The sequence below is a fragment of the Oreochromis niloticus genome, linkage group LG23 (assembly GCF_001858045.2).
Source record: "Oreochromis niloticus isolate F11D_XX linkage group LG23, O_niloticus_UMD_NMBU, whole genome shotgun sequence".
In the NCBI taxonomy this organism is placed as follows: domain Eukaryota; kingdom Metazoa; phylum Chordata; class Actinopteri; order Cichliformes; family Cichlidae; genus Oreochromis; species Oreochromis niloticus.
The window spans coordinates 36,987,040-37,013,204 of NC_031986.2; the positions used below are offsets into that span (position 1 = coordinate 36,987,040).

At 40.4% G+C, this 26,165-nt stretch overlaps 1 protein-coding gene across 2 annotated transcripts in view; it reads left to right on the forward strand.

Moving 5' to 3' along the window:
- Positions 1–6,900: 6,900 nt before the first annotated feature.
- Positions 6,901–26,165, forward strand: part of sh3rf1 (SH3 domain containing ring finger 1) — a 48,574-nt gene continuing 29,309 nt past the window's right edge. For both annotated transcript variants that reach the window (XM_025903074.1, XM_005478845.4), the window contains exons 1-2: positions 6,901–7,221; positions 9,228–9,733. In XM_025903074.1, the coding sequence (XP_025758859.1) occupies positions 9,353–9,733 (381 nt within the window). In that variant the 5' untranslated portion in view covers positions 6,901–7,221; positions 9,228–9,352. The remainder of the gene's footprint in view (positions 7,222–9,227; positions 9,734–26,165) is intronic.

The window sequence follows — 26,165 nt, forward strand, 5'->3', positions numbered from 1 at the left end:
CCTTTGCCTTTTGCTAGGTTACAGTTGTAAATAAGAATGACTGACTCACTGCACCATCTCCTGGTACAGATTGGTATTACATGAAAGTACAGCCTGGCCCTGGCTTCATTTAAGTTAGTTTCTCTTCAGTGCAGTACATGGATGTTTTGTGAGTCTTAGTACATTTAGGTTTTAAACAAATTAGTGTACAATAAGTAACTCACAACCCCCAAAATTTTACATTATTTTTTTCAATTTAATGTGTGTTTATTTATTTTAACCCTAAAACAATCTTTAGATTAGAAATGTGGTTGTGGAAAGAGAATCATTCTACTTTTCACAGGTCATTGGATGACTGTGCCACTTGTGAGGACACAAGGCTATTTTCAGCTACAGCCTGTTTCAACGGACCACTAACCCTTCCTGTCAGCTAGCAAGATTTATTTGAAGTCGTGATCCCTGTGGAATAATATAACACGAGGCAGTGTTCTAAGACCACATCTCATTTACCATGACAGGAGACGTCGGTATGTGTCCTACAGTATGGGTTGGAGTATACTTGAGTAGCTGACCTACAGTACCATCCTTTCATTAAGAAAAAAATGGTCTCATATGAGTTCCCCAGTAGTTCTAGGTCCCTATGTTTTTATTTGTCTGTAGTTAACATATCTCAGGTTTGAACTCGTCAGCCCTTCAGGACAAAGCAATGAATTATATTTCGATTCGTGCCACTAGTATTGAAGTAAAAATCAGCCTGCGGATTAGGTCAGAAACTGAGCTGAGAATCTTCACATCTCTACAAGATGTTGCTTTTATAAGTTAAATCTTTCCTAGCTGGTGATGAAGGACTGAACACTGATTTCTGACACCAGCCCTAACATAAATATGACACTACTTAAACTGCAATATGTCATTGCCCTGCATATGTTTCAAAGCTGAGACGTGCAAAGAGGGTTACACATTGGATTTCATGTCAAATAATACACAGATATCCAGTGGATTAAATTCTCTTTACATGCATTTAGTCCTTTTTTATTTTGCCCTTTTTTTTTTTTTTAACTGAAATTAATCTGATGTTTGAGTCTTTGCACATAAATACATGCACTTATATGTGGGTTTAAGCCTCTAAATATATTTAGATCTTTAGTCAAGGGCCTGACAGGAGCAGCTCTTAACGCCCTTAAATGCCTTCATTCACTATTTATACTGCTCGGTGGCATTGTGCTTGTTTGTTGTTCCATATCTGATTTAGTTATTCTGTTTTAACTCCCACCATGTGGCTTGTATTATGCATGGATGGTTGTTTTATCTCTGTAGTGATTAGCATTTTTACTTGTTAAGAGGGACATATATAGTACATGAAGGCAAGCAACTGTCAGTATAATCGGAGCATGAGGGACTTTGAAACAGCACTTATGGCTTTCTTTTAGATATAAGCGCATTATAGGCTCAGTGTGGAGTATTGGTACAGCAAATCTAATTTTAGGTCTTGCAAACATAGAATTGTCAGAAAGTCACTTTGAAGTTTTGCCTTTATCTCTTCAGGTTTGTGGTTATGAGTTCTGTTAATTATCACAGCTGCAATAAATGTATAGTGGCCCAGTGATGCCAAAATGCAACATCCAATTTCTTTATTGCAAAATTGAATTTGGGGTTGCAGGGACGGCGGGTGTGGGAGCCATCCAAGCTGTTATTGTGCAAAAGACTGGTAGACCCTGGACAGGTCGTAGCTCGCCATAGGGCAAATCCAAAGAGAGACAATCATTCACGCTCAGATTCACACCTGCAGATGATTTAGAACCAGTTAACCTAAAATGAACCATCCATCCATTCTCTTCCACTTATCCTTAACAGGGTCGCAGAGGTGCTGGACCTTATCCCAGCTACCGTGGAACGAACGGCGGGGTACAACCTAGACAAGTCACCAAGCTGATGTAGGGCTAACACAAAGAGACAGACAACCTTTCGCACTTATGGTCAATTTAGAGTTACCAGTTAACCTAACACTACTAAGTGCACGTCTTTGGACAGTGGGAGAGAGCCAGAGAACCTAGAGAATCCAAGGAAAACTCCACTCAGAAGGGCCCCAGCCAGCTGGTGGGTTCAAACCCACAACTTTCTTGCTATGAGGCGACAGTACTGACCACACCACTGGGCCACCCACAGAAGAAAAAAAAACACATTTCAGGAAATACAACATAACAGAAAACACCACAAAACTACCCAAAACACAGAAAACAACTGAAACATAACAGAAAAACACAATGTTACAAAAACCTCATCAAAACAGAGAGCGCAACATTTCAGAAAGTGGAACAACATCAAGGAAACAAAATAAAATTGTGTTTTCTGAAACCTTATTGCATTTTTATTGTGTTTTCAGAAGTTTTTGTTTGTCTAAATGAGGTTCTGTCACAATGATATCAATGATATCAACTCCAAGGCACTCTCTTACAAATATCAATACCTTCAGTGTCACCATAAGGTCACATTTAGTCATGTTTAACCTGAATTGGTGGGTGGCACAGTGGTGTGGTGGCTAACACTGTCATCACAGCATGAAGCCACCGGCTTGCTGGGGTTTTCTCTGTGGAATTTGCATGTTCTCCCTGTGTCTACATTGGTTCTCTTCAGCTTTCTCTCATACTCCAAAATATGTCCATGTTAAGGTAACTGGTGATTCTTAATTGTCCGTAGGTGACGGTCTGTCTTTCTGAGTTAGACTCGTGGCCTATCCAAGGTGTGCCCTGCCTCTCCCGTCTCCCCACTACCCCGAACTGGATAAAAACATGAACAGAGTTAAATAAATGAGCTATATAGTTTCAGTCCCTCCCACACAAAGCCCCTGACATTATAGTGAGGATGTAATGAATTTAAATCTTCTCTGAATTTTCCATAGGGCCTCCTTGATCCAAGCATGAAAAGAGGAAAAATCACCCCACAGAGAAATGTATGCGCTCAAGCATTATCATGCAGCGTTCATTGACATTCAGTTTACGGTGCCTAATCTAATTTGAAAGCAGGTTGCCTCGAGCTGAGTTAGTAAGTTTGAAAGCCTCATCAAAGTAATACAAATGAAGATCACTGGATGTGAGAGTCCTGATCTTAGGAGCACATTAGGCTTAAAGCGTTTGGGCTGCTTTCAATTAAGACACAGTGAAATGTCAACTGGTGAGCAACACTACATATAATAGCTCTATAATCTGTGCTTGCCAATAAAAAAATGGCTTTCCTCTCTGGTATTGGCTGTATTTCAATACTTTGTCTCTCGCACATCTATTTACAGTAATGGACTGTACAAGAGAGAGCAATATTTCTGTCAAGGCCCATCCTTTTGTGGAAATTGGGACATATGTCTTGTCATGTCCTCTGCTGCTTTCCTCGTTTCCATTTATAAGCAGTAAGCAGTAAGTATAAGCACAGCTGTCCCCTTCATCGTGTGCAGCTCTGCATGTGTGTGTGCAGTGATGGGGTTTTTTTGCCCTCAGGTGCAGTCATTATGAAGGATTATTGCCTTTCCGGGTGTACAAATCATTCCCATTGTCTTTCCGAATAACATTATTTAATGTCTCTGAATGCGAGTGTGTGGTAATGCACAGGGGTCAAGCTGAAAAGGAGGGGCAGGAGCTATTGTCTGGGTGGAGGTGCAGGGGCGGAGTCCAGCCTCCTTACGGCGAGGAAATATGACCTGCGGGCTTCTACCGGCTCCCGTGGGATTGCATGTGACAGAGGAGCGCCACCTCCGAATAAATCTCTTTTCTTTATTGCCTTTTTTCTCCCTCTCCTTCATCTCTCCCTCTTGCTCAATATACAGTGTCCTCCAAAAGATAAAAATAAATCACATGTTTATTGTCTGGCTGTGTCTCGCTTGCTCTTCTCTCCCTCAAGTAGTTCTATGTTTGCAGAGAAGGTTATCACAAGTCAAAGGTCCATTTCAAATGTACATCTTATAATAAATGGTTAAAGCAGCACCTCTGGAGATATGTCCTCCATCTCCCTCGACTTTTTTCTTTTATATGACTCAGTGATGGCTCCATCAGTTTGCCTTTGCCTCAAGAAAAGATAGGATAATATCATCCCAGTGTCATGAAACTACAGAAGCATCAGAACTTCAGCTCAGGACAAAAAAGTATTTTACATAAAAGAGGCGTCAAACATGCAGCCTGGGGGACAGAACCAGCCCACTGGGGGCTCCAATTCGGCCCATTAGATGGCTTTGTAAAGTGTGAAAAATGCAATAAAGAAATTAATTATTCAATGTTTTTGAGTTAAATTGCTCTACCCCATGTCGGGATGAAGTGCCAGCATTACAATAAAAAAAAAAGTATTTTTATATTTAGACAATTTGTTTGAATTATAAAGATATAAATTACTGTTGTTGTTTACAAAAACTCTGCATGTGAAGGGTTTGTGCCTCACACTGACAAGCCTGGCAGAGATAGGAGACAAAAGATTTTTAAGACTGTAGAAAGGAAAGTAGTGAGACATGTGTCTAACGATGCCACAACGACTGCCAAGACACTCACGAGTTAATTAGTTAAGTCAGGAATTGTAGCCTCAAATAAGACAATGACCCTGCACAGGAATGACTGTGAGGACTGGGGAAATCCACTTCAAGCCAAGCTGAAGTATGCTAAGGACAATCTAGAGACAGATTATGAATACTGCAAGCACATCCTTCGGTCATACAAGACAAAACTCAAGCTCTTTGGCCACAGAAACACCGCTTATGTTTGGGGAAGGAAGGGAGAAAGAACACCCATGGTGAAACAAGGTGGTGGGAGCGTTTCATTGTGTGGATGCTTCAATGTGTCTGGAACTGTGAATCTTGTCAAGGTGGAAGGAATCATGAAGAAAGAAGGATATGTTAAGATTCTGAAAGAAAACCTCAAATAGTCAGCAACAAAACTGGGTCTTGGTCATCAGTTTATCTTCCAACAAGACTACAATCCAAAAGACACATCACACATCTTGGTTAAGAACCACCTTCAGAAGACCAAAGTGAACATTAGATACTGAATCCTACTGACGACTGAGGTCCATACCACCATCAAATCTGGAGGAGATTCTCCAACGAGATGTTTGTGAGACTTGCTGAGAACTAAAACAAACGAGTGAAAGCTGTTATCCATCTGTTGTTGGCGCATTGAATGTGAAATTTTCAGAAAATCTCTTCACATTTTTAAAGATATTAGACATTCAGAGGAGCAGGGCTTTTCATATTTATGCTGACCAATTGAGATCAAATCGGACTGTATGTGCTCCTGAAGTAAAAGGAGTTGGATAAATCTGGTTGGATCTACTTGAAAATAGTGAAAACGTGACCAGTAGATGTCCCCGTATAACTCTCCAGACACCCCTTAGCCAAAACAAAGGTAAAAGTGTTTCACCCGTTATTGCTGCATGACAGAACAGGGGTTCCTAATGTTGGAAAATTGTAACTGAACAGAAAAACAACAACATATTTTGGTATAATTTAAGATGTTATGCGATTAAACTCGACTTTCAGCCAAACATGCCCACAGGGGTGACCGAATAGTGAAATGAAAAAAAGGAGTTATTATGCACTCTGTCTGGGAAAAGATGCTGCTTTTTGACACATCATTACAGCTCATTATACGATTCAGTTCACGCCCTTTTGACAACGACTGGTGCTGCCTTCTGGTGCACCTCGGAAATTTACCGCTTACGTTGTAGTAATCCTGAAGTAGCCTATGATCATTAGAAACGTGATACTAAAACACAAATAGCGGTATAAAATTAGTTATATGAGGCAATTTACATCTCTATCTACTTCTGCTTCTACTCGTGATGTAAATGTGTACTTCATTACACTTCATTACAATTGTTTTAAAGCTTTAGTTATCTTTTTTATTTTTTGCTGAATCTTTTAAATCCAGCTGCAACGCTGGAGTGATGTACATTTTAAAGAATCATAATTTTTGATCATGCATGCTGCATGAATCTACTTTAGATATTATAAGATTATTTATTTATTTTTTTACCTGATAATCTACCCATGCTTTCTACAAAAATACTGGTAGCTATATAGTGCCTTTCTACTCTAACTCAAGGTATTTTTGGTAAAAGTCAAATTTCCTCACTCACACAGTGGTGTAGTCTGTTCCATAAAAACATTAAATAAAATATTAAATTAATGTAGTAAATTTTGTAAGTTTCACTTTCATGAAGGAGGATAACTCAGGATGTGCTCAAAGGCAACCAAGCAAGGCAAGGCTTGCTTGCTGTTTTGGGCACCAGGCCAGTTGTGAAAAGTTTGCAGTGATAGTCTGAGATTCCTAACCTCCCTGAGGGGGCACACCTGTCTCCTCTTACTCCCACTGTAAGTGGCAATAACAATTCTGTTTAAACAAACCTTATGAAAGCAATGACAGTCACTAAGTGAAAATGAAAAGACGTTATTGTTTTGAAAGTGAAAAAGAAAGAAGAAAAAGAGAGAGGGGAGAAATCTAGCACCTAAATGCTGCCTAAATCTTACCTTGCTTTGCTGTCTGACTCTGGCAGCTGTGCCGTAACAGAGAGTTACATTCACAAACTGTTTTTGTTTTGTTTTGTTTTTTGCTGTTTTCAGAATATTTATAAAGTAATGGCAGTGAAGGCTGGTTGAAGGGGCCCCCTGGGAATTTTTGCCCTGACAGTTTGTAGAATTATCACTGCCCCTGCCTTGTTATTGGTCCCTTCAGTGGAAAAAGAAATCCTGCAAAAGCCCCTGGCTTTACATTAAATTTTGTTGGAATCTGGTCACCTTAATGGGAATACTTTTTCCCAGTTATATATCAGCTATATCATCTTTAAGATGTGTATTTTCCTATTCCATCTATTTATATTGTGCATTGAGCCTCCATAATGTTCCCATTTCCGACAGCACCGGAAGGCCACTTCACTCCCTCCCCCTCTCGGCTTGTTCCAGCAGCAGTCCCGCAGAGCAGAAGTACCAGCATGGCGCTCGGTGAGGCTGGAGTTCCGTTGTCTCTCTTGTATTGTGTTTCTCATGTCAGGTTTTACTCCACTATCTGATAGAGGTCTGCGATCCCTGCGCGGTGTGCGCCTCTAAACAAAACCTGTCTGGGTAAAAACGGCAGCATTTGCCTGCTGGATACTCACAGAGAAGTGGTTTGTAGATATCTGAGAAGGCTTGCTAACTAGCAAGGAGGCAAAAAAAAAAAAAAAAAATTACGGGAGATACAGAGCAACAAGAGGAGGAGTCCTGTTCTGGAAGAGGTAAGCTGAATTACATAATAATAGTAGTTGAAGTACTTAGGAGTGGTATAAATATATTTGTTTGTGTCTTAAAGTTGTTAAAACTCTTCATTTTCCAAGTGCGCAAACTTAACTGTTTGCTGGGTTTGTTTTTTTTAAAAGGGGGGACGACGTTAAAGCAGCCTCCTTGTTATGAAGCGATACTTGCTAACAAACTTAGTTTAATTTGCTTTTTTGTAGTTCAGTTCGAGGCGAATCTACCTAAAAAGAAAGTGGCATAAGAATAATTAGTTACTGTTTAGCGTCGTTATGTAATGTTTTCGTTTTTTGTTACAATGTTGCGGTATAAGCGTAAGATTTTGTCATTTTATAAAAAGAAAAAAAAGAAGATTAATAATTAAAGTTTGTTGTGTTATTAGGATTTTTTTTAACCAGGTTTACTTAGTCGTGTGAATCCTCCTACATGATTCCGCTCTTTAAACACAAATCACTGCACTTCAGTGCTTCACCGCTGCTGCAGGTTTCTCTTTTTTGTGTCTGGCTCGGCGGTGTTAACCGTACAGTCAGTTTAAAGGGTCCGAGGATCCAGGATCACAGTTGCCAGGTGTAATTATCCGCTGTCGAGTAAATGAGATTAACTTGGCCTCCTGTCCCCCGCTAGGTAATCTAATGATAGACCTTAAAACTGTTCTTTTTTTTCCTTTTAATGTTTTTGCAAGATTTAGCAACGCTTCTCTTACGTATGTTAGGTTTTAGTGCGGCAATTCATTCTGAATTACAGTCCAGATATATATATAAAAAAGGAAGAAGCCCCATTTTAAAAACATGGAAAAAATAGGGTGTAGATCTCTTATAGAAAGACACATGCAGCAGTGTCTCCATGCCTTGGACTGGTACTAAATCTTAGACTTTATAAGCCCACCCTGATTTCATTTTCACAGGCATTAAGCTCGCCGATAAATTTATGCATGAGGTTTCTTAAAACAGCTTTAAAAGTATTGACTCCTGGAGCCACAAACATTTCTGTTGCTCTGAAAAAATCGAGGTCTCCTCCGTAATAATCTCATTATAATCCATTTGAAGTCTCCGTAGGCTTGTTTTTCGATACTTTGCCTTCAAGTGTGCAGTAAACAGAAGTGTTTAGTATGCTCTAAATGGAGACATCTTCATCCTTACACGCAGTAACCTTGGTAAACTTGCATTGCATATAAATAGCCTTTAAAATAGGTCGTTTGATTTGCACTTGCTATTAGAGACACTAAGATTCTTATCAGAAGAAACGGGAATTTGATACAGTTGTCCTCTTTGGCTTTACTAAGAACACTGTTATAGACATGATGTAATTCTCAACATAAGAGACATGAGCTGCTGGAGACCAGTCCTGTGAGATGGATGGCATTTTATTGGAATCAGTGCTGTTATCCATTCTTCTTATTGATCCTTATTGATCCCTGATCAGTTTTCTGTGTGCAGAAACAAAGTGAGCTTACACAAATTTCCAGCTGCTTTATCTTTTCCAAATCTGAACACATTGTTTATAGAAAGCAGAAAAAGGACTTGAAATTCTCAGGTGTGCAGAAGCTCTGCTGCCCTGAGTTTGACTTCACTGCTCTGCAGTGTGCAGCTGTCAGAAGTGATAAGCTTGGATGAATGCAATACCAGTGGACTGGACTTTTTTGGAGCTGGTTTTGGTTCGTGATGGCTTGATGCTCAAATTATGAAGCAACAAAATACAGCTTCAGCCATATGCAAGCATGTAAGGGTTTTCCTAAACAACAGTTCAGTTCATAGTAGGAGTTTGCATTCCCAGTAAAAAGTACTTTGAATCAATATTCACTGAGAAACTTTGTGGATGTTTATGTTAAAATTTCAGTCATTATCTCGTAATTGTTACAATTGTTACAGCCATCTGTTATGTCTGTTAAATATGTATGCCATGACCTATTTCTTGTGTATACAGTTGATAAATATGAATGTCTTGACCTTTTTCTTTTTTCTTTTTTTATTATTGTTGTTTTTTTTTACAGCTGATGCAGGTGCCATGGCAATAGCCGAGGCATGGGAGTGACGTGACAGTACTTGATGTGCTTCCAAACAAAAACCTTATCAGCATCATGTTTTTCTGCTGAATTAGAGGCAGAACACACAGAAAATGGACGAGTCCGTGTTGTTGGATTTGCTCGAGTGCCCCGTTTGTCTCGAGCGGCTAGATGCCTCGGCAAAGGTTCTTCCTTGTCAGCACACCTTCTGCCGGCGTTGCCTCCAAGGCATCCTTGGCTCACGCGGGGAGTTGCGCTGCCCAGAGTGCCGGACGTTGGTTGAGTGTGCCGTGGATGAACTTCCCAGCAACATCCTACTTGTGCGGCTCTTGGATGGAATCAAGCAGAGGCCACGGAGGGTTGGCCCTGGGGCAGCAGTCTGCACAAATGGTACATCTGGAGCCATGGCCAGGGCACATGGAAGTGGATCCCGGGACCAGGGCACCCCGGGAGCACAACCCCAGCGAGCTCAGGCTAAGAGCACCCTCGTCCGGGTTAGTATATTAACTGAGCATGGCTCAGTGAGTACATATCTGTGTTTCCCATTGTTATGGTCAAGCTGAAACAAAACAGAGAAAATCTGTGTGGATTAAAAACAGCATGTTGCATTACTGGCTCTCTAATCCTTGCTGAGGATTAATGGTTATCATGGTGATCCCAAAGCCAGCCAGTTGACTAGCAGCCCAACATTACTGAAGGCAGTGATTGAGAGCAGTTAATAGTTAAGCCACCAAATGATCCTGCACTCTATGCCAACAGTAGATGGACTTACTCCCATAAGAAGGGCTCGCAGGCCTTTCTTAGTTGCTGACATTGTCATATGCCACAGACAGCCTTGCTCTTGCGATCCCTGCTGCAGTGTTGCTTGTGAAATTCAGGGTGGATCTACAGGGTGGTTGTTTTATCTGCAACACTGAGGGGACTTGTAAAGTGTATTTAGAGCAGAAAGAAAATTGTGAAAGACTTGGAGTCTGTGTTTCAGTAGTTTTATTTAGATACCACTGATGAGACACAGATGACGGTGAAAGAGTGAAAACAACACACAACATTTGTTTCTCAAGCTCTAAGCCTAAGAAAACACGAGTTTAATGATGGTTTAATTTTTAAGGACAAAATAAGCTGTTCAACCTAAGATGGCATGTGTTGTTGTGTCATGTCATATTCAGTGTTTGACATGCAGATTCCCAGACATGGATTGTACCTAATCCTACACTAAATTCTTTACCCTATGGGGATCTTCATTGAATTTTTCCTTTTAGTCTAGGACTAGGATTATCTATGACGAGGAAACTGGCTCATAGACTTTATTTGGGTAGGCTGCCCAGGTGTATGGATGTCTATCCAAGTATATTTTGCAATTTATTTTATTTATTTGTCTGCACCAGACAGCAGTGCAATCAGTTTACTCTCAGACAATCCCCTCGCCCTCATTTTGGCGGTGCAGTCTGGTTGCTGTTGTGAAGTCCTCAATGTCATTCACTAGTCAGCAAAACGTTCTGCCTACAGTTGAGCAGACTTTCACCACCACCTTCTTAAACTACATCTGATGACTGCAGACTTTTTATTTTAAAGCAAGTGCACATTTAACTCATTTCGGTTCCCATACAATGCTAAAGTATCTGCATCAGGTAATGATCAGATACCTGTGTTAATTTAATCAGCTAAAGTTCTCACTCTGAGAAAGATGGTGGAAATGAATCTTTTACCTGTAAGGGAGCATTAGCTTGACTTGCACATTACTTTGTAATAACCTTGTATTGGTATTGATTAGTAAAATGATCAATGAGAACAGGACCAAGATAAATACATTTTTTATAAATATGGTCACGTTATTGACCTAATTTATTTTCACTGGTCACATTTAAGGTCGGTGTTACGAGTCATTAAGCTGCTTCATACTGCTGTCATTCATAGTTGTGCTAGTTTCTCCTTTACTCACTCTCAGTCTAAGTGGTCATCCTTGCTGCTCCTCACACACAAACACACATCATCTGTGGAGCAGAGCTGTCAAAAGACAGGTGAAATTAAATGACAGAGTTGACAACATTGTATTATGTCATTGTAAGTTCAGCAAAAGCTTCCCAGCAAGAGTTACACTGAACCTAAAGAGAGCGAGAAAGAGCTGCCAGAAAGTCTGTCGGTGTAAGAATGTATACTGGAATATACCTCCAAACGTTTTATCCTTTGTTGTAAACTTCCTGCACGCTGTAATGCCTCTGCTTCTGCTGACTCAAAGTGTCATAAAAAACAGAATTGGTGTGTTGTCACTGATTTGCAATCCAAATATCAGATCAGCACATCCCTATTCACTGTCACAGTGGGCACATGGTATTTATTTATCAATTAACGTAAAACAGCATAACTGTGCCTCCTTAACATGGTTGTGCAGCCCTTTCCTTCACACGAACACTCGTAGAATCCAGCGGGAAATAAAAAAATGCAATTTTTCTTCATGATGTGTTGTGATTTATGCTATTTATGCTTTTCTCCAAGCTGCCCAGGCCTATTTACCATAAAATGACATGTGATGTGTGTTTTAAAATATGTTTTAATTAACAAATTCTCTTTAGATTCTTTACATTTCATGCTGTAAATACACCCGTGACAGACCCGTGGGCCCCTCTTTGAACAGCTCTGGTCTCCATGAAGGGAGGATTGGGTAGATGAAAAGATGTCAGGGTCTTGTGTAGAATCACTGGAATGTCAAAGCTCTGATAATGTAGCTGCCGAGCCATGCAGGTATGAAGATCAGAGGCCTTGCTGTAAATTGCTACTGGGGGACCCGCCTCATTTGCCAAAGTATCACTTCAGAGCTTTTGTGCTCATTTCAAAGCTGTTTGTGCTTTTTGGAATTTCCCCTCAGTGCTGAAAAGCCTGTTTGTTACCAAAAAAAAGGGGGAGAGAGAGAGATGGTCATTCGAAACTAATACACTGATTCCCCTTTGAGGGTATGCTGCCCATGTCATCTATGAATACGGTTTTCTATTTTCTGAGCACTTCTATAGATTTTTCACAGTGTCATACTATTGACTAATGACCTCTCTCAAGTCTGCTCTCCTAAGGCTCTGTGCTGATAACAGAGAACAAGAAAAGACATGGCAGTGCAGGTGTAACATTTTCACAACATAAAAGCCAGAGATCAAAGCTCTCACTGATCTCTGGCCGGTGCTCCTTGGGGACTGAGCTGCCTCACTGCCCCCGGGTGACACCCTCAGTCCCACTTCTTTTTTTCTTTCTTTTTTTTGTTCCCCTGGATTTTTTTGGGAGGGGGGGTCTTTCAAGGCTTGATGCGGCTCTTGTGCCATTTCTCTGTTGAGGGAGAGCTCCACCTCCAATTCTTATGTGGCCAGAGAATGGCTCTGACTGGGGACTGCCTGACAGATGCACAACAGGGTTTTGTTTCGGGTCGCGTCTGATCCTAGTGACTGACCGACACATGTAGAGAGAGTGTGTGTGTGTGTGTGTGTGTGTGTGTGTGTGTGTGTTTGTGTGTGTGTGTGTGTGTACGCGCGCGCATGAACGGAAAGGCCACCAGCAACAGAAACTGATGAGTGTTAAGTGAAGGCGTCAGGACCAAATGGGACAAATGTTTCGGCTTTCTGCCCCTCCTCTTATCATCTCCGGGGTTGCAGCAGTTGTTTGACACGGCACCCTGGCATTTCTTTGATGAGAGGATTGAAAAGGCTTGTCTTGAATGTAGCTCTGTGGTTGTCTGGGCCCTCGCAGTCAGGTTGATGACTCACCTCCGCGGTGCTCCGTTACAGGAGTGTTTTGTCTTCCTTTCTCGCTTGTTGACTCGTATAACATAGTATTTTGTTCACGCGGATTGAGAACAGATAACTCCTATGTTTTTGTTTTGTTTTGTTTTATGCATGAGAGCGAGTAAAGCTATTGGAGCTGTCTGAAAGTCGAAGGTCAGGGTTCAGGTGTCATAGAAGTTGGGTCAGAGAAAAGGAAGGAGAGAGGGGAAGAATTGGAGAGAGTTTTTAGTGAATATCTTCAGCTATCATTGTCTCTCTCTAGAGAGTTGAGCCTGCACTGAGAGTATAAAAATAGACTGTCTTTCATGATAATTTCTGCCTTTGTCATAAAACTGTCAGAGTTAATTTTTAATTCAGTTCTCCACTCTGCATTAACTACAGTTTGGAGGCTACATTTAGGAGGAAAATGCGTACAAATGATGCTTGTATCTTTTGTACGCCATGAAGGATTTGAGTGTTTGTCTTTATGAGTGTGTGTGTGTGCGTGTCATTATATGATTAGCTGATGTGAAGTGAAACAATATACTTTCCTGACCTTTCTGGGATGTAATTAGGTCGTTGTCTCTTCTTTGGTAATGAGGGCTGCTTTTTCCTTTTTATAGGCCTGGTGTGTTTGATAGCCTTTTCTTCCTGGCGTTATCTCACATTGTCCTCAAGGATTAATTCTAAACACACAGGAAGCAAAGCGCAGCCTTCTAATTTAGTATTATTTTCAGCTGATTGAAGGAAGTTGTCTAATATCTAGGTACCCACAGGACATTGGAAAGCGTTTTTGTTCCTCAGTTATTTTTGTAATAAAGTTGTGGCGTGTTCTGTCTCTCTTTTGTAGTGGATTTATTTCTTCAGAGAAAAAGAATGCTGTTTATGGGTTCCTTATGTAGAGAGATGTCATTAAAATTCCTGTGCACCTCCCTCGTCTGAGGTCGATGAGTCACGCTGGCGGTCTTTGATGACATCATATTGTTGTTGAGGCCTTTCCTCTTGGCCGGCTGGCTGACCTCTGCCTGCGCGGCTGAACCCCTTCATTACACCCTCACGCTGCCCACATACTGCAAACACATACTTACTGCTTTCCACTGGGAATTTTTCAAGAGGGCTTTGGTCTGTTCATTCCAGCTCTCTCAACACGCTCACACTTTTCTCTCGCCTCCTCTATATTTCCCACGCAGGTCTGCAAGTAGTTGCAACCTTCTGGACAGTGCATGCCGGGATTTTAGAGCCACCTGTAATTTTCTCTTATGAGCCACTGACACCAGCTGAGCTTTTTTTTTCGCCATATTTCTTCCATGTACCTCCTCCTCCCTCCTCACTGTCTAAATCTGTGCTGAAGCCTGTTAAAGGTCTAATGAGATTACAGTTTATTAGACACTGAGTCGGCTCTGCTCCACGTTCTTTTACTCCCTGTCTCAAAGTGCTTTCTCAAAGGGAATTTTTGGGTCTGTTTATGATGTTTTAAGGTCTTGACCTTCCTATGTAAAGTACTCTGTTAGGACTTTGGGATTTGGCGTTATATAAATTGAATTGAATGACTTTTGACTGCTGACTTTCATTCTGAGGAAACAAACAAACAGTTGCTATCTAGTGAAGTAGTCTTCATCTCTGGTTCCCACTGTGTATCTTTTAATACTCATCTAATGCACTTCATATTTTTTTATAGTTTTTATACTTTTGACTTTTGCACTGCTACAAAGATGGGTGCTCATATTAAACATGAGCTTAGTGTTTGTTCAGGATTCAGCTTGCTCTCAATGTTCAGTTTATTATAGTTTTTATGATTTATTGAAAGACCCAAGAAGGCTATGGACATTTTTTAACATATAAAGCTACAACCCTTCAGCTAATGTATTTTGTTAACCTTTATAAACCTACTGTTCCTGTTAACTTTACCATATAGAAAAACGGCTCCAGATAACTGTGGTAAATGGACCGGTTCTTGTATTATATATTTTCTCAAAACTTTCAGTTCAAGAAGCCTCATGAGAAACAAAGTTACAAGTTTAACAGATGCTTGTTTTTCGAAAGTCACGTTTTTTGCGTTTGAAAATTGTGATGTCAATACTGAGAAGTCATAACCAGGAAAATTTTAGGAACTAACACTGTCGCTCCTGCTTAGCTGAGGGTTGTCCACTTGCTTTCCCTACATGTTACTGTGTCTTGTTGCTGGAAGGGGAAAATATACTCCCTGCTGTCTCTGTCTGTCCTCTTCACCTCCTTTTTACATAATTGCACATATGAGGCTCCACTTTCATGTCTGTACCACCACATATTTAACGGGTAGTGTTATAGCATGTAGCGCTACATGAATCCACGGTGACATTAAATTGTACCACTACGCCAAACCTTCTAACCAACCCTAGACATCCTTGATCATCGTTAACACTTAATGTTGCTGTCAAACAGACCGATCACTGTCATGGAGGTCTGCTTTGCTGCGACATGTAGTTCCATTTTTATGTTCTTAGATTTAACACTGGTCTCAGAGGGTTAGTTTCATTGTGTAGGTTTTGTAAGAAGTGTGTTAATGTGTTTCTTTTATGTTGTTTTAACACTAGGTTTTAGGTGGTCCGTCAAACATAAAATGCCACAGTTGCTGGGGGGAGGGTTCTTTGGGGAAAAATATTTCACAGATACCTTGTAAGAAATGTCAAAAAACATCTGTTTTCTTTTCTCTGAAGCTGAGCAGATGCACAATTTAAAAAAAAAAAAATCATAATATTAAGCATTGTGTTTAGACTGCAACTCATGCAAAGCTAGTCTAGTAAAGTCCACAAATATAAAGATGGAACTGTAAATGAGCAGAATGCATCCTCCTCAAAGTAAAAATTTTGGTGCCAGTTTGTAAATTTTAAATCCTAGTAGTAGATGGATAGTAAATACACTAATCCACAGTCTCACAGAGGAATGAAGGCTATCCTATCGTGCCTTCGGCATAAGGACGGGAACCTGGGCAGCTTGCCAGTTTATCACATTACTGATGTCATAGGCAAACATGCTCATAATCATCACCGTAATCATCATTTTTTTGCAATTTTCGGATTCCTACCTATGTTTTGGAACACATGCAGTGAATAAGAATGTGTCGGGTTGCATAATACGCAGGGAGAAGCAAAAAAGACCGAATCAAGTGAGATTAAGGTGCATCTGAAGCATCTTCATTGTAGGGTTTTACCGCTTCCGAGACGACAATGAGACGAAGGTGTACGCCTGCCTTTTGTGGTTTTTAGTTCATCAAGATTTTTAGTTGAGACGCTTAGAGGAAGAGACTTTTGTTCGGAGTATTTTCCCAGACAGGCGGGGATGTTTTGTGTTGGTGTCTCTGAGGAATGTCATGAGCACTTGTAGGTCACTGTTTCTCCTCTAAACATTGGGCTTGTTGGGTCTCGTCCTGCTTGCCAGCTCACATTTACCTTTTTCAGTACACCTTAAAGCATCAACATGCATTTTATGTGCATGGTCTGCGTGTTTGCGTTGTGAGACATCACCTCTTTAAGGTTTATGTAGTGATTGTGGTTACAAGTCTGCGTCTTTCACAGTAACTAAGGTGTGTAGTTCTGTTGATAATCAGGCATGCAGTGATGTGCTTCTGCACCTGAAAGCCTCCAGGCAGACTTTATTTAAGTGGTAATATTTTGTTCCAAGGCACTGTCAAATTTATACCACATGCAGGAGATGTGTCCATCATTTTCTTTGGGCTACCTTTATAAATTGCTTATTACATTTCATTTTGTGAGATCTGATTACCTGAACTACCCAAACCCTGAGTTTTGAAGAAAAACAAAATACATATTTTGAAAAAGATTTAAATAGTTTTTGATGTGTGTTGTGTGGTATAGATCGCCTGTGCTGGCATCCATTTGCAAAGGGAGGGTTTTTCCTGAATCACAGTGCATCTTTAGGGGATCTTACAGTAAAGATAATGAGACTGTGGCCTTATTTAACAATTTTGATAATTTGATAAGTGGAAATGTCTTTTATGCTTTGTTAAATATTTTCCTTTAGCCAACTTTATTTACCCGAGTGCTGGTGATTCCCAACTCTGGCTCTGGATCACCTTTTTAAGTAGTGGGGTCATCAGAATCTTTTATATGCAGAAAAAACCTTCAAAAAAGACTTTTTTGTCACTGACTGTGTATTGATTGCTTGAATGCTTGCTTTATAATAAAATCACCTTGATAATGAAAATGAGGTGACAGTGAGTTCACTTCAAAGAGGGAAAAAAAACCAAATGAAGAAAAAAGTGCAGATGAGAAACAAATTTAATAGCAAATTTCTTTTTCTACTATATGGAAATAACAACTGATCAAAGCCTTACGTAGCACTTACAGACTAGACTGCGCAGCCATGTTGTGGTAAATCTTATGTTAAAACTTACATCACCCCCAAGATTATCAAGAATTACAAAAACAATTTTCAAAATACAGAAGTTTTTTTTCCTTATAGCATGAGGTCAGAGTACCAATCATCGACAATGCCTTAAGCCTTAATGTGTTGAATCCCTGCTGTGTGTGCGCCCGTGTAAGTAAAACTAAGCTGTTGTACTTGAAGCAAACACATTTTGAAGAAGTCACGTTTATTAAATCACAGGAAGGACCCAGAGTCTATATAGTGTCACAGCTTAAAAAATGAGGAAAAACAGCATATGCATCAGAGTCCTTGTACGAGTCAATAATGTGTTTACACTTAATATTGCTTAGAAACAGACCAGTCAGAGTCAGAGGTCTGCTTTGCTGTGACATGTAGTTACATATTTATGTTCTTAGATTAGTGCGATAAAAGAAGCATCAGACCTCACATGGTTAATTTCATTGTGTAGGTTTTGTAAACAGTGTGTGTTGATGTTTTTCTTTTATGTTGTTTTAACACTAGATTCTGGGTGGTCCTCCAAACATAAAATGCCACAGTTGCCAGTGGCCCTCTTTTTTTCTTTTTTTGTCTGTCACATCTCCTGCCATGTCTGTCAGCATGACGATACTAAGACAAGCATCCACGACCTTCTGTACCTCAGTCCCAGTCACACCTGTGGAAGCTAACAAAAGCTTTCTTTAGATCCTGTATTGTGTGTGTGAGTATGTGTGTGGTCGAGTGGCCGCCTAGGTAAAGGCTCTTAGAAAAATGTTTTGGGGACCAACAACTTGTCAGCTTTTTGTTTTACAATCCTCTAAGTTGTGCTTGTCACACAATAATTCAGGTTATGTCAGCAAAATAAAAATGTCATCTAGTCTGTCTTGTGCGTGATGAAGTAACACTAAATTGTTTTACAGTTGTTTTCAGTATAATTTATCCTTTTGATGTTTTGTCAGCTGTTTGAGGGCAGGAGTCCCCCCTAACCACAAAGTATTCCCAAGGCACCTCTAATACCTGGCTGACCTTAACATAACAGTTTCACCTCTCACCCTGTGTTGTGTTTGGTGGGCCAGGATTGGTCATCCATGGACCGTTTGACTGCTGGCATGTTAAGTGTTCAGTTCCCATCCCTCAGGCAGAATCATGATTCGCTCAGTTTCATTTTCAGTTGTTTGACCTCTGACCCTGGGGCTATTGCTTGCTCTTAACCCACCTTTTAAGCAGCTGCAGCAGCCTCTGACTCACCTTGCTTATTTCCTAAGTGTGTGGGGGGGTACATAAAATATTTGAAATGTCTGCTTAGAATTTCTGGTCTTGATTTTCCATGTTAGTGTTCTAGTATGTGCTGAAATGTTTCCTGTTTATTCTTCAAGGCCCAGCGGTGCAGTTAATCTGCATTTGTCCCTGAGAGACGTCTCAGCAGTGAGAAGGGACTGGGTATCCAGACGATGAAGTGTTAACAATAAATGTAAATGTCCAGCCACATCTTTTTCACCACTGGATGCCATAACACATTTACTTGCAGTGTGAACAGTAATCGCAATCGGAAGAGGCTTGGAAAGTACAGTCTACTCCCCGAAGCACAAGATTATAGTTGAGTTTGTCACAAGTTATTTGGATCACAAAGTAAAACCAAAATGTTGAGGGAAAGTGAACTGCAGGATTGTGTATGTCTTGAAAAATCAAATTACATGTTAATCACTTTAAGAGCTCTGGGCATAAAATCTTGATTTATGAAAATGCCTTTTCAATTTAACAAACAATCTGCATCTAACACATTTTCAGTGACAGCTAATTGATTAGTCATAAAATCTATGAAAATGTGATAAGTGGCTCAGGTGATGTTTTCAGATTTGTTGGATTTGACAAACAGCCCGAACCAGAGATCATAAAAGACAGCGTTTCAAGAATATCAATCATTTTTGTGAAATGATGGTGTTTGCCTACCTCTCCACAAAGAGCCAGTCTAAAGCTAAACTGCTAGCTAAAAGCTAAAATTTCATCATAATATTCAAAACTAGGCTACTGGATGGCTGTGTTTTCAGTAACTCGACGTGTGTGAGGTCTCACTTGCTGAAAACACGTGATTAATTATTGAAGGGGACTTGAATAGAAGAGAGATCTGACCAAGACTCATCCATTATATGCTTTCTGCACTCACATCCCACCACAAGCACTGACTTGAGAATTGCTTTCAACTTGCACCCCATCATAACTCTTCTGATTGGAGACAAATGTACATTGAGCCCAACCACACATACACGCACACGCACACACACACACACAAACACACACACACACCCAGTACTCTATGACTGGTCTGACACAACCTGAGCAATGTTTGTTTTAATGAGTCACAGACTGAATTTAGATCCATGAGGGCCCATTATACGGTACACACCCACAAAAACACAGGTGTGCAGGCAGTACACAAACAGACATGTGACAGCTATGTTGAAACGTTGGTGCGAGTTTGAGCCGAGCAGTCTGCTTTTCTCTTCTCCTTTCTGAGAGGCTCTGAAATTCACGCTGATGATGTCGAGAGGCCAATTAGCTATGAATCTGGACATCCTGATTAGTTTCAGAAGAGCCAGCATCTGTCTTAATGGTATTGCTGTGAGATGAGTCACCAAAGCAACCTGGGATTTTTGAAATGTGAATCTCGTCAAATGTCTAATGAGCTCTGCCCATGTGTCTGCCCTTAATGGCAAATGTGGGCAGGAAATGTCACCAACATGCTTATAAAAGAGAGATTTCTTGTTAATGCTTATTTTATTATATATTTAAAACAAAAGTATTTATCGCCACTTGCCTGCAATTATGCAGCTCTGTTTTGTGCTGTCAAAACTGCTTCGATACACTACGCAATACATGTTCGGGGTCTGGTAGTGCCTGGCAGTGAATCTGGGGCTGGAAAACTGAGTCTACGAGTAGGAGAAACTGCTGCTTTCAGGGCGTGCCATTGCTTGAAGGGGGTCTGCTTCGTCTGCGGTGCCTTTTAAAATGTTGGGACTCAGAGTTTCCAGAAGCAAACTTTCATTGTAATGAGGTAATCGGTGTTACAGTCTTTACCTGTCTGTGGTTTTAATGTTGTGGCTGATCACTAAAACTAAGTTTGTGCTTCATTAAAGCAGAAGTCTACAGCTTCAGGACTGACACAAGCTTACTAAATAAAGAGTGCAATGACCTTGTCAAGCAATACTGTTTCCCACACACTTGAACTGATTTGTTGCAGTAGGGGATGAAATGGGTTCGCCAAAATCTGCTGCCTCTATAGTTAGGGTTCATCCATGGAATAAAGAACTAACTCTATCGTCTTGGAGTGAATAAAGCAACAGTAGTTACTGTTAGTTGAGTTGGAGTCCAGGAGAGACTCCCTGGAGAGCAGAGATATAAAATTCTGTATGAAATACCTTGAGGATCACCACAGCAGCTCCTGGTCAACCTCCTGGCAGGGAATCACAGGAAGGGCTAACCAGTTAGCAGAGACTGAACTTTTATAAGAGCTAAGGGATTGTCCACAGATAAGAAGAAGAGGAGAAATCTAAAATTTAGAAATGGGCTTCTTATGCAGGTAAACTGGGTTGTAGAATACGCAGGACTACACTTTCAGCTTATGCTAGTGAGGACGCTGAGCTGTATTCAATTTTTCCCAGATTTGCTCTTTGGTCAGTTTGGGATGCCAGACACATAAAGGAAGGCTAGCAGTTACATGTTACATCTGCACTGAATTAGGGTGGACTGGCCAATTACACTCACACACTTTGCTAAGAAAGCAAAAAATGGTCGCTGCTGTGCTGCTCCTTGACTCAGAGAACAGATGCAGTGTTTGTGCCTTGGCCTTTTTCCAGGACTGTGTCAATATCCTGGCTTTGTTTGTCCACTGTAGAGGCGTACAAATACCAGCCAGTGCAAGCAAATGTTCTTCAGTTGCCCACTGCTCTGACATACAACAGGGCAGTTGAAAGATAAGCAGGTATATGAGAAACACTCACACATTTAACAAAGATTACTGGAACACAAGATAGTAGTGGTTATAGTAGGAAAGGTAGTTGCCCAGCTTCTGGTCAAATTTCCCTTTGCCTTGCAACACCCTGAGTAAATTAAAGTCAGCTGAAGCAGAGCAGAGCAGGTGGCTCACCCTGAATGACTGAGAGAACAAAAGGCTACAGACACTGCATGCTTTCACCAACACAGTGGAGAGTAATGTGAGGAAATGCTTAGTATTCAGCTCATATTGACTAGTACTCAATACACAGATACTGTGACATTTGTGAACTAATCCCGCTGTAGCTTGGATACAAGTTGACTTCCTCTGTGCCAATCCAGGTTATTAATTATTATTATACGTGACAAAAGAAGCCTGTGAGCTCAAAATCTCACTATTGATTGAGTTGATTCATTTTAATCTAGTTAATGTACTGATTAATGAGTTGTTTACTCAGAAAATGTTATCATTACGTCTACAGGAGACGACTTGTAATCTGTTTCAGTACAAAATGTTTAAATAGTTTTACAGTATAATCAGAGGTTGTGTAATACTGTAATTAACTTACGTGGACTTTCCTAACGTGCATAAATTTAGTTACTGTTTGACAGACAGCTTGATCTTTTCTACAAGACTGTAAAGAGCTGTACACGACTTCCAGTAAACCATTGTAATTAAAAACACTTGCGGCTGTGAAGCAAACTGCAGTTGGTTTGTAGTGTTTTGTTAGCATAAACAGTGACTGGGAGACAATCGTACATACTGTTGTTATTATACTGGCTCTCAGGTATACAAAGTAGACTTGCAAGTGACCATAGATGGTATAGTAAACACATTCCTTACAACTTTATGGGCCCGATTGTTAGTTTAGTTTCATATTGAATAAAACCGTTTTTCTATTTTATACATTTTTGGCATTTGGTAGAGTCAGAACAGGCATGCTGGGGTGCCAGTTTAGCTCAGTGGGCGAGCAGGTTACCATATTCCACATGGCCTGAGTGCAGCGAATCAGGTTTGAGTCCGACCTGCAGCTCCTTGAAGCATGCCGTCCTCCTCTCTTTCTCCCCACTTTCTTGTCTATCTTGACTGCTCAATTATCCAGTAAGGGCATAAAAATGCCCCCCCTCCCACAAAATACACACCAAAGCATGTATGACCTGAATGGGTGACTTCACAGTGGCTACATGTAAAAAAGCTACAAATATGAAGTAAAACTATTTACACATAGCTAGTTGACCAACGCTGCTCTTAGCTTTAATCCGGAAATCAGAGCTTTTGTTTGTGCCGTTATGTTTTACTGTTTACTAAAATCAATACTGATATTGTGGATAAGTTAGGATCATATATGCAGGTGAAAAAAAAATTTCAAGCTAGTCCTCTAGCATTTTCACTCAGATAAGGTTTTGCTTGAGGTAATGTTAGTGGATGAGGAAGGGACGCTCTGCCTGCAAGCTGTAATCTTTATTTTAGCTACACTGGATCAATCTGATGATTTCTAGTTCATAAACTTGGTTGTTGAAGTAATTTTAAAAAGACATTTTTAAAAAACATTCCCCAGAAGAATGGCATTTAGGGGTTTTAGTTGATCCCACAAGCCAGATGAAGACCTACAGGAGTACCTATGACTCTGTTCATATTGGTATTGGGGTACGCAATGTCTGCAGGCTTTGCGTTGTGTACAAACATGCTTGTCCTATTTGTCTTTGCTTAGAAAGACGGTTATTTTTTGATATTTATGATTAGTGGACTCAAGTTTAGAGTTAATGTACCCCAGTATTGCTCACTGTTCAGGCTGGGACCTGAAAATAGCAGCAGCAGAGAACTCAGGAGTGCATAGAAAGTCCAGCCCAAGCTGCAGAGGTTCGGAAAGTCTTTAGTTTTTAAGTTGCAGTCTGCTGGCAATTAAAAGGTGTTTAAAACATGAAAAGTGCTGCATTGAGCAGTTTTAATCATTATCAGATTATTGCTTTTGGCACGTCAGTTGTGTACCCCAGTGATTTCTTGCCCCAGTTGTTTTTGCGTTGCTAAATTAGCCTGCTGACCAAATGTCAGTGTGTCTGTGCCACAAAGCTATATTATAGGTTCAGGAGGGCAAGCGTTTCTTCCTCTCTTTCCCTCATTTTCTTTTCAGTCTTTGATCTCGCTCTGTTTCTTTTTAGCTTACATTTTGCTTCCTCACTCTGTCTGCTCTGAAATTTGAGTGGGTTCCTGTGAGAGCCAGTGTTAAGCACAGTGTATGAACTGGCACAGACTTAAAGAGTTCTGATCTTTCAGTTTCAAATCAGACAAGCGGACTGGGTGATCCCGGGGCCACCCAGAACCAGGCTCTACCCCTCATATGAGGCCAGCCAGGTAAAGAAATCAGCCCATATGCATAAGGCTGCACAGAGAGACATGCCAGTTCATGTGCAAGTTGTTTTGTTTAAAGCCAGCACTTTTACCCACATGCGTAAGAGCTTCATGAAAACCGTATGTGTGGCAGATGTGCATTGTGTGTATATACCGTACTATAAATCCGCACCCCTTTACTGCAGAATTGCTTTCTCTCTGAAGACTAATCTGTAGCTTACAAAGTGTACTTGGGCCAGAAACATCTTTTTGAATGTTTTTACAACCTCACTGTGATTACCACCACCTTTATACAGAGATATAGTTCCTAGAGCTGCACACGGTATCCTTATGGAGTTTGTACCTCAACTCTAAAAAAAGATAGGCTTATTATATTCTAGTGTCCAGATTCCCACCAACCCTAAATGTACACAGGAGGGCCAGGAACTGGCAGTAAACGGTATTTTGTTTGGGGTCAGCGAGTGGTTACTCCATAGATGTGTTTAGTAATTTGCACGTAGTGGAATGAAAGACATTGTGTCTGTAAACAAATTTCAGAAAAATCCACAGACGCTTTTGCTGACCTAGGAACAGAGAAGAACATGAGGAGGAACAGGAGGAGAGTTTCAAGGGCTTCTGAAAACTTCCTGTTCTTCTCACATGTGATCCAGGCCTCCATCTGGCCTCCAGACTGCCGAGTGTTTTCTTGCCTGTAGACAAATGTGTGGGAAGCAATTTGGTATGTAGCGAGGGAAACAAACAAGCTCAGTGAGTTGTTGTAGTTGTTGGAAAGCTTGAATGGATTATTGCTCGTTTCCCTCTATACGAAATTCAGCCATTTAGATATAGGATTTCTGCCACACCAGCGCTAAATATCACTTGAACTTTATGAATTCTGATTTCTGCATGTTGATTCTGGCACAGCTTTTAGCCAGATATGAACTGTTGTTTCTGGCTAATCCAGTGTAATTAGTACACACAGTTTATCTCATTTAGTCACAAATTTTAAAATTTTTCAAAATTGCAGCTGTTTGTAGAGCAGCTACCCAAACTTTACTCCCACAAAGGGTGATTATCTTGTTGAGTGTCACACTTTCTGCAATGCTGAATACTGTAGTTACTCTGAAAAAGAAAGTGAAAAATTGACTCTTTGGTGCAGTTCAAAAACATGAGCTTTAAAGGGGGTGGGAAGGAAGCAGACTATTTTTCTAGGCTAGTTGAAGTTTCCAAGTTGTTATTATATTTTTTTTAAATACCCGCTGTAAAGCTAGGACTTATTACTTAGATTAGCTTCTTTCCTGTGTTCTGTTTCTGTGCAAAGCAATGAGAACCAGCCAATGGCTGTAGTCTTGTGCGATGAGCCAAGACATGAGGGTGACATTGATCTTTTCATCTAAACCTTGGCAAGAAAACAAACTGCATTTTCCCAAAACTCTCAAAGTATTTCTTTAAGGTGGTTACTTCCATTACTTTGCCACTATCCTGGGCCCCCATCTCTTCGCCCTCTCCCAGAGTAGGATACTGTCTGGTGTTTGAATGACTCTCTTTCATAAGATTCACTGCACTGTCAAGAGACCCATAAATAGCTTTAAAAAAAGTCCTCCTGTGTGGCGTTTCCATAGAAACTCGAGAATGGAAGTTTTCCTTTTGTCTCAGAGTGAGAGTGAGACAACAACTCCAGATGAGTAAGCTCTGTCATGAGGCTCTGGTGTGACAAGAACTCATCTCAAGGTCCCCGTGTGACGCCATTATTCTAATGTCAGAAAGTAAAACTTTGGCATGTCCTACTTGTTACTTCCCAGTCTTCATTTTCTTTTAGAGGTTGACCTGCCAAGTGAATTTTCTACATTTCAATATTATGTAATTGAATATTATATAAAAAAAAATTGAAACTAATTTGTGACCGGGGGGGTCGCATTAGCACTACCAGTGGCACAGATTGCGACTATTCCCACAAGTAAAGCTAAAGACCTAGCACTGCTGAAGGGTAATGGCGTGCTATTCATAAGCCTGTGTTTCTGTTTTAAGTTTAAGAAACGCTGTACGAGGAGACACACAGAAATTTAGACTGTCATAATTAGTGGATGTATCTCGACGGGTAGCTTCAGTGTACTCATCTAACCTCTCAGCTTCCAATATTTGTGGCAAATGTGATACACTCATTGTGATTAGACATGTAAAAAAAAATGTCAGATGATGGAATAAACTCAAATTGTCAGTGTTTTATTATCTGAAAAATCATTTGCATCCTGTCAGGTATAGCAGTTATAGTTGTTCAGAGAAAAATGTGAATCAGTCAGGCTCCTCTATACACAAGATGTGGCAATCGGTGTCTCAATAGTTCTGATAGGAGTGTCATTGTGCATCAGTGAGGATTTAGGTTTGTAGACATGTCCCTCCCTATAAATAAAGACATACAAATTGTGGTTACAGACAAATAACTTCATAAAGCTTGAAAGGAAGTGCTTGGTGTGAACCATGCCTAAATGACAATTTTCAATGGAG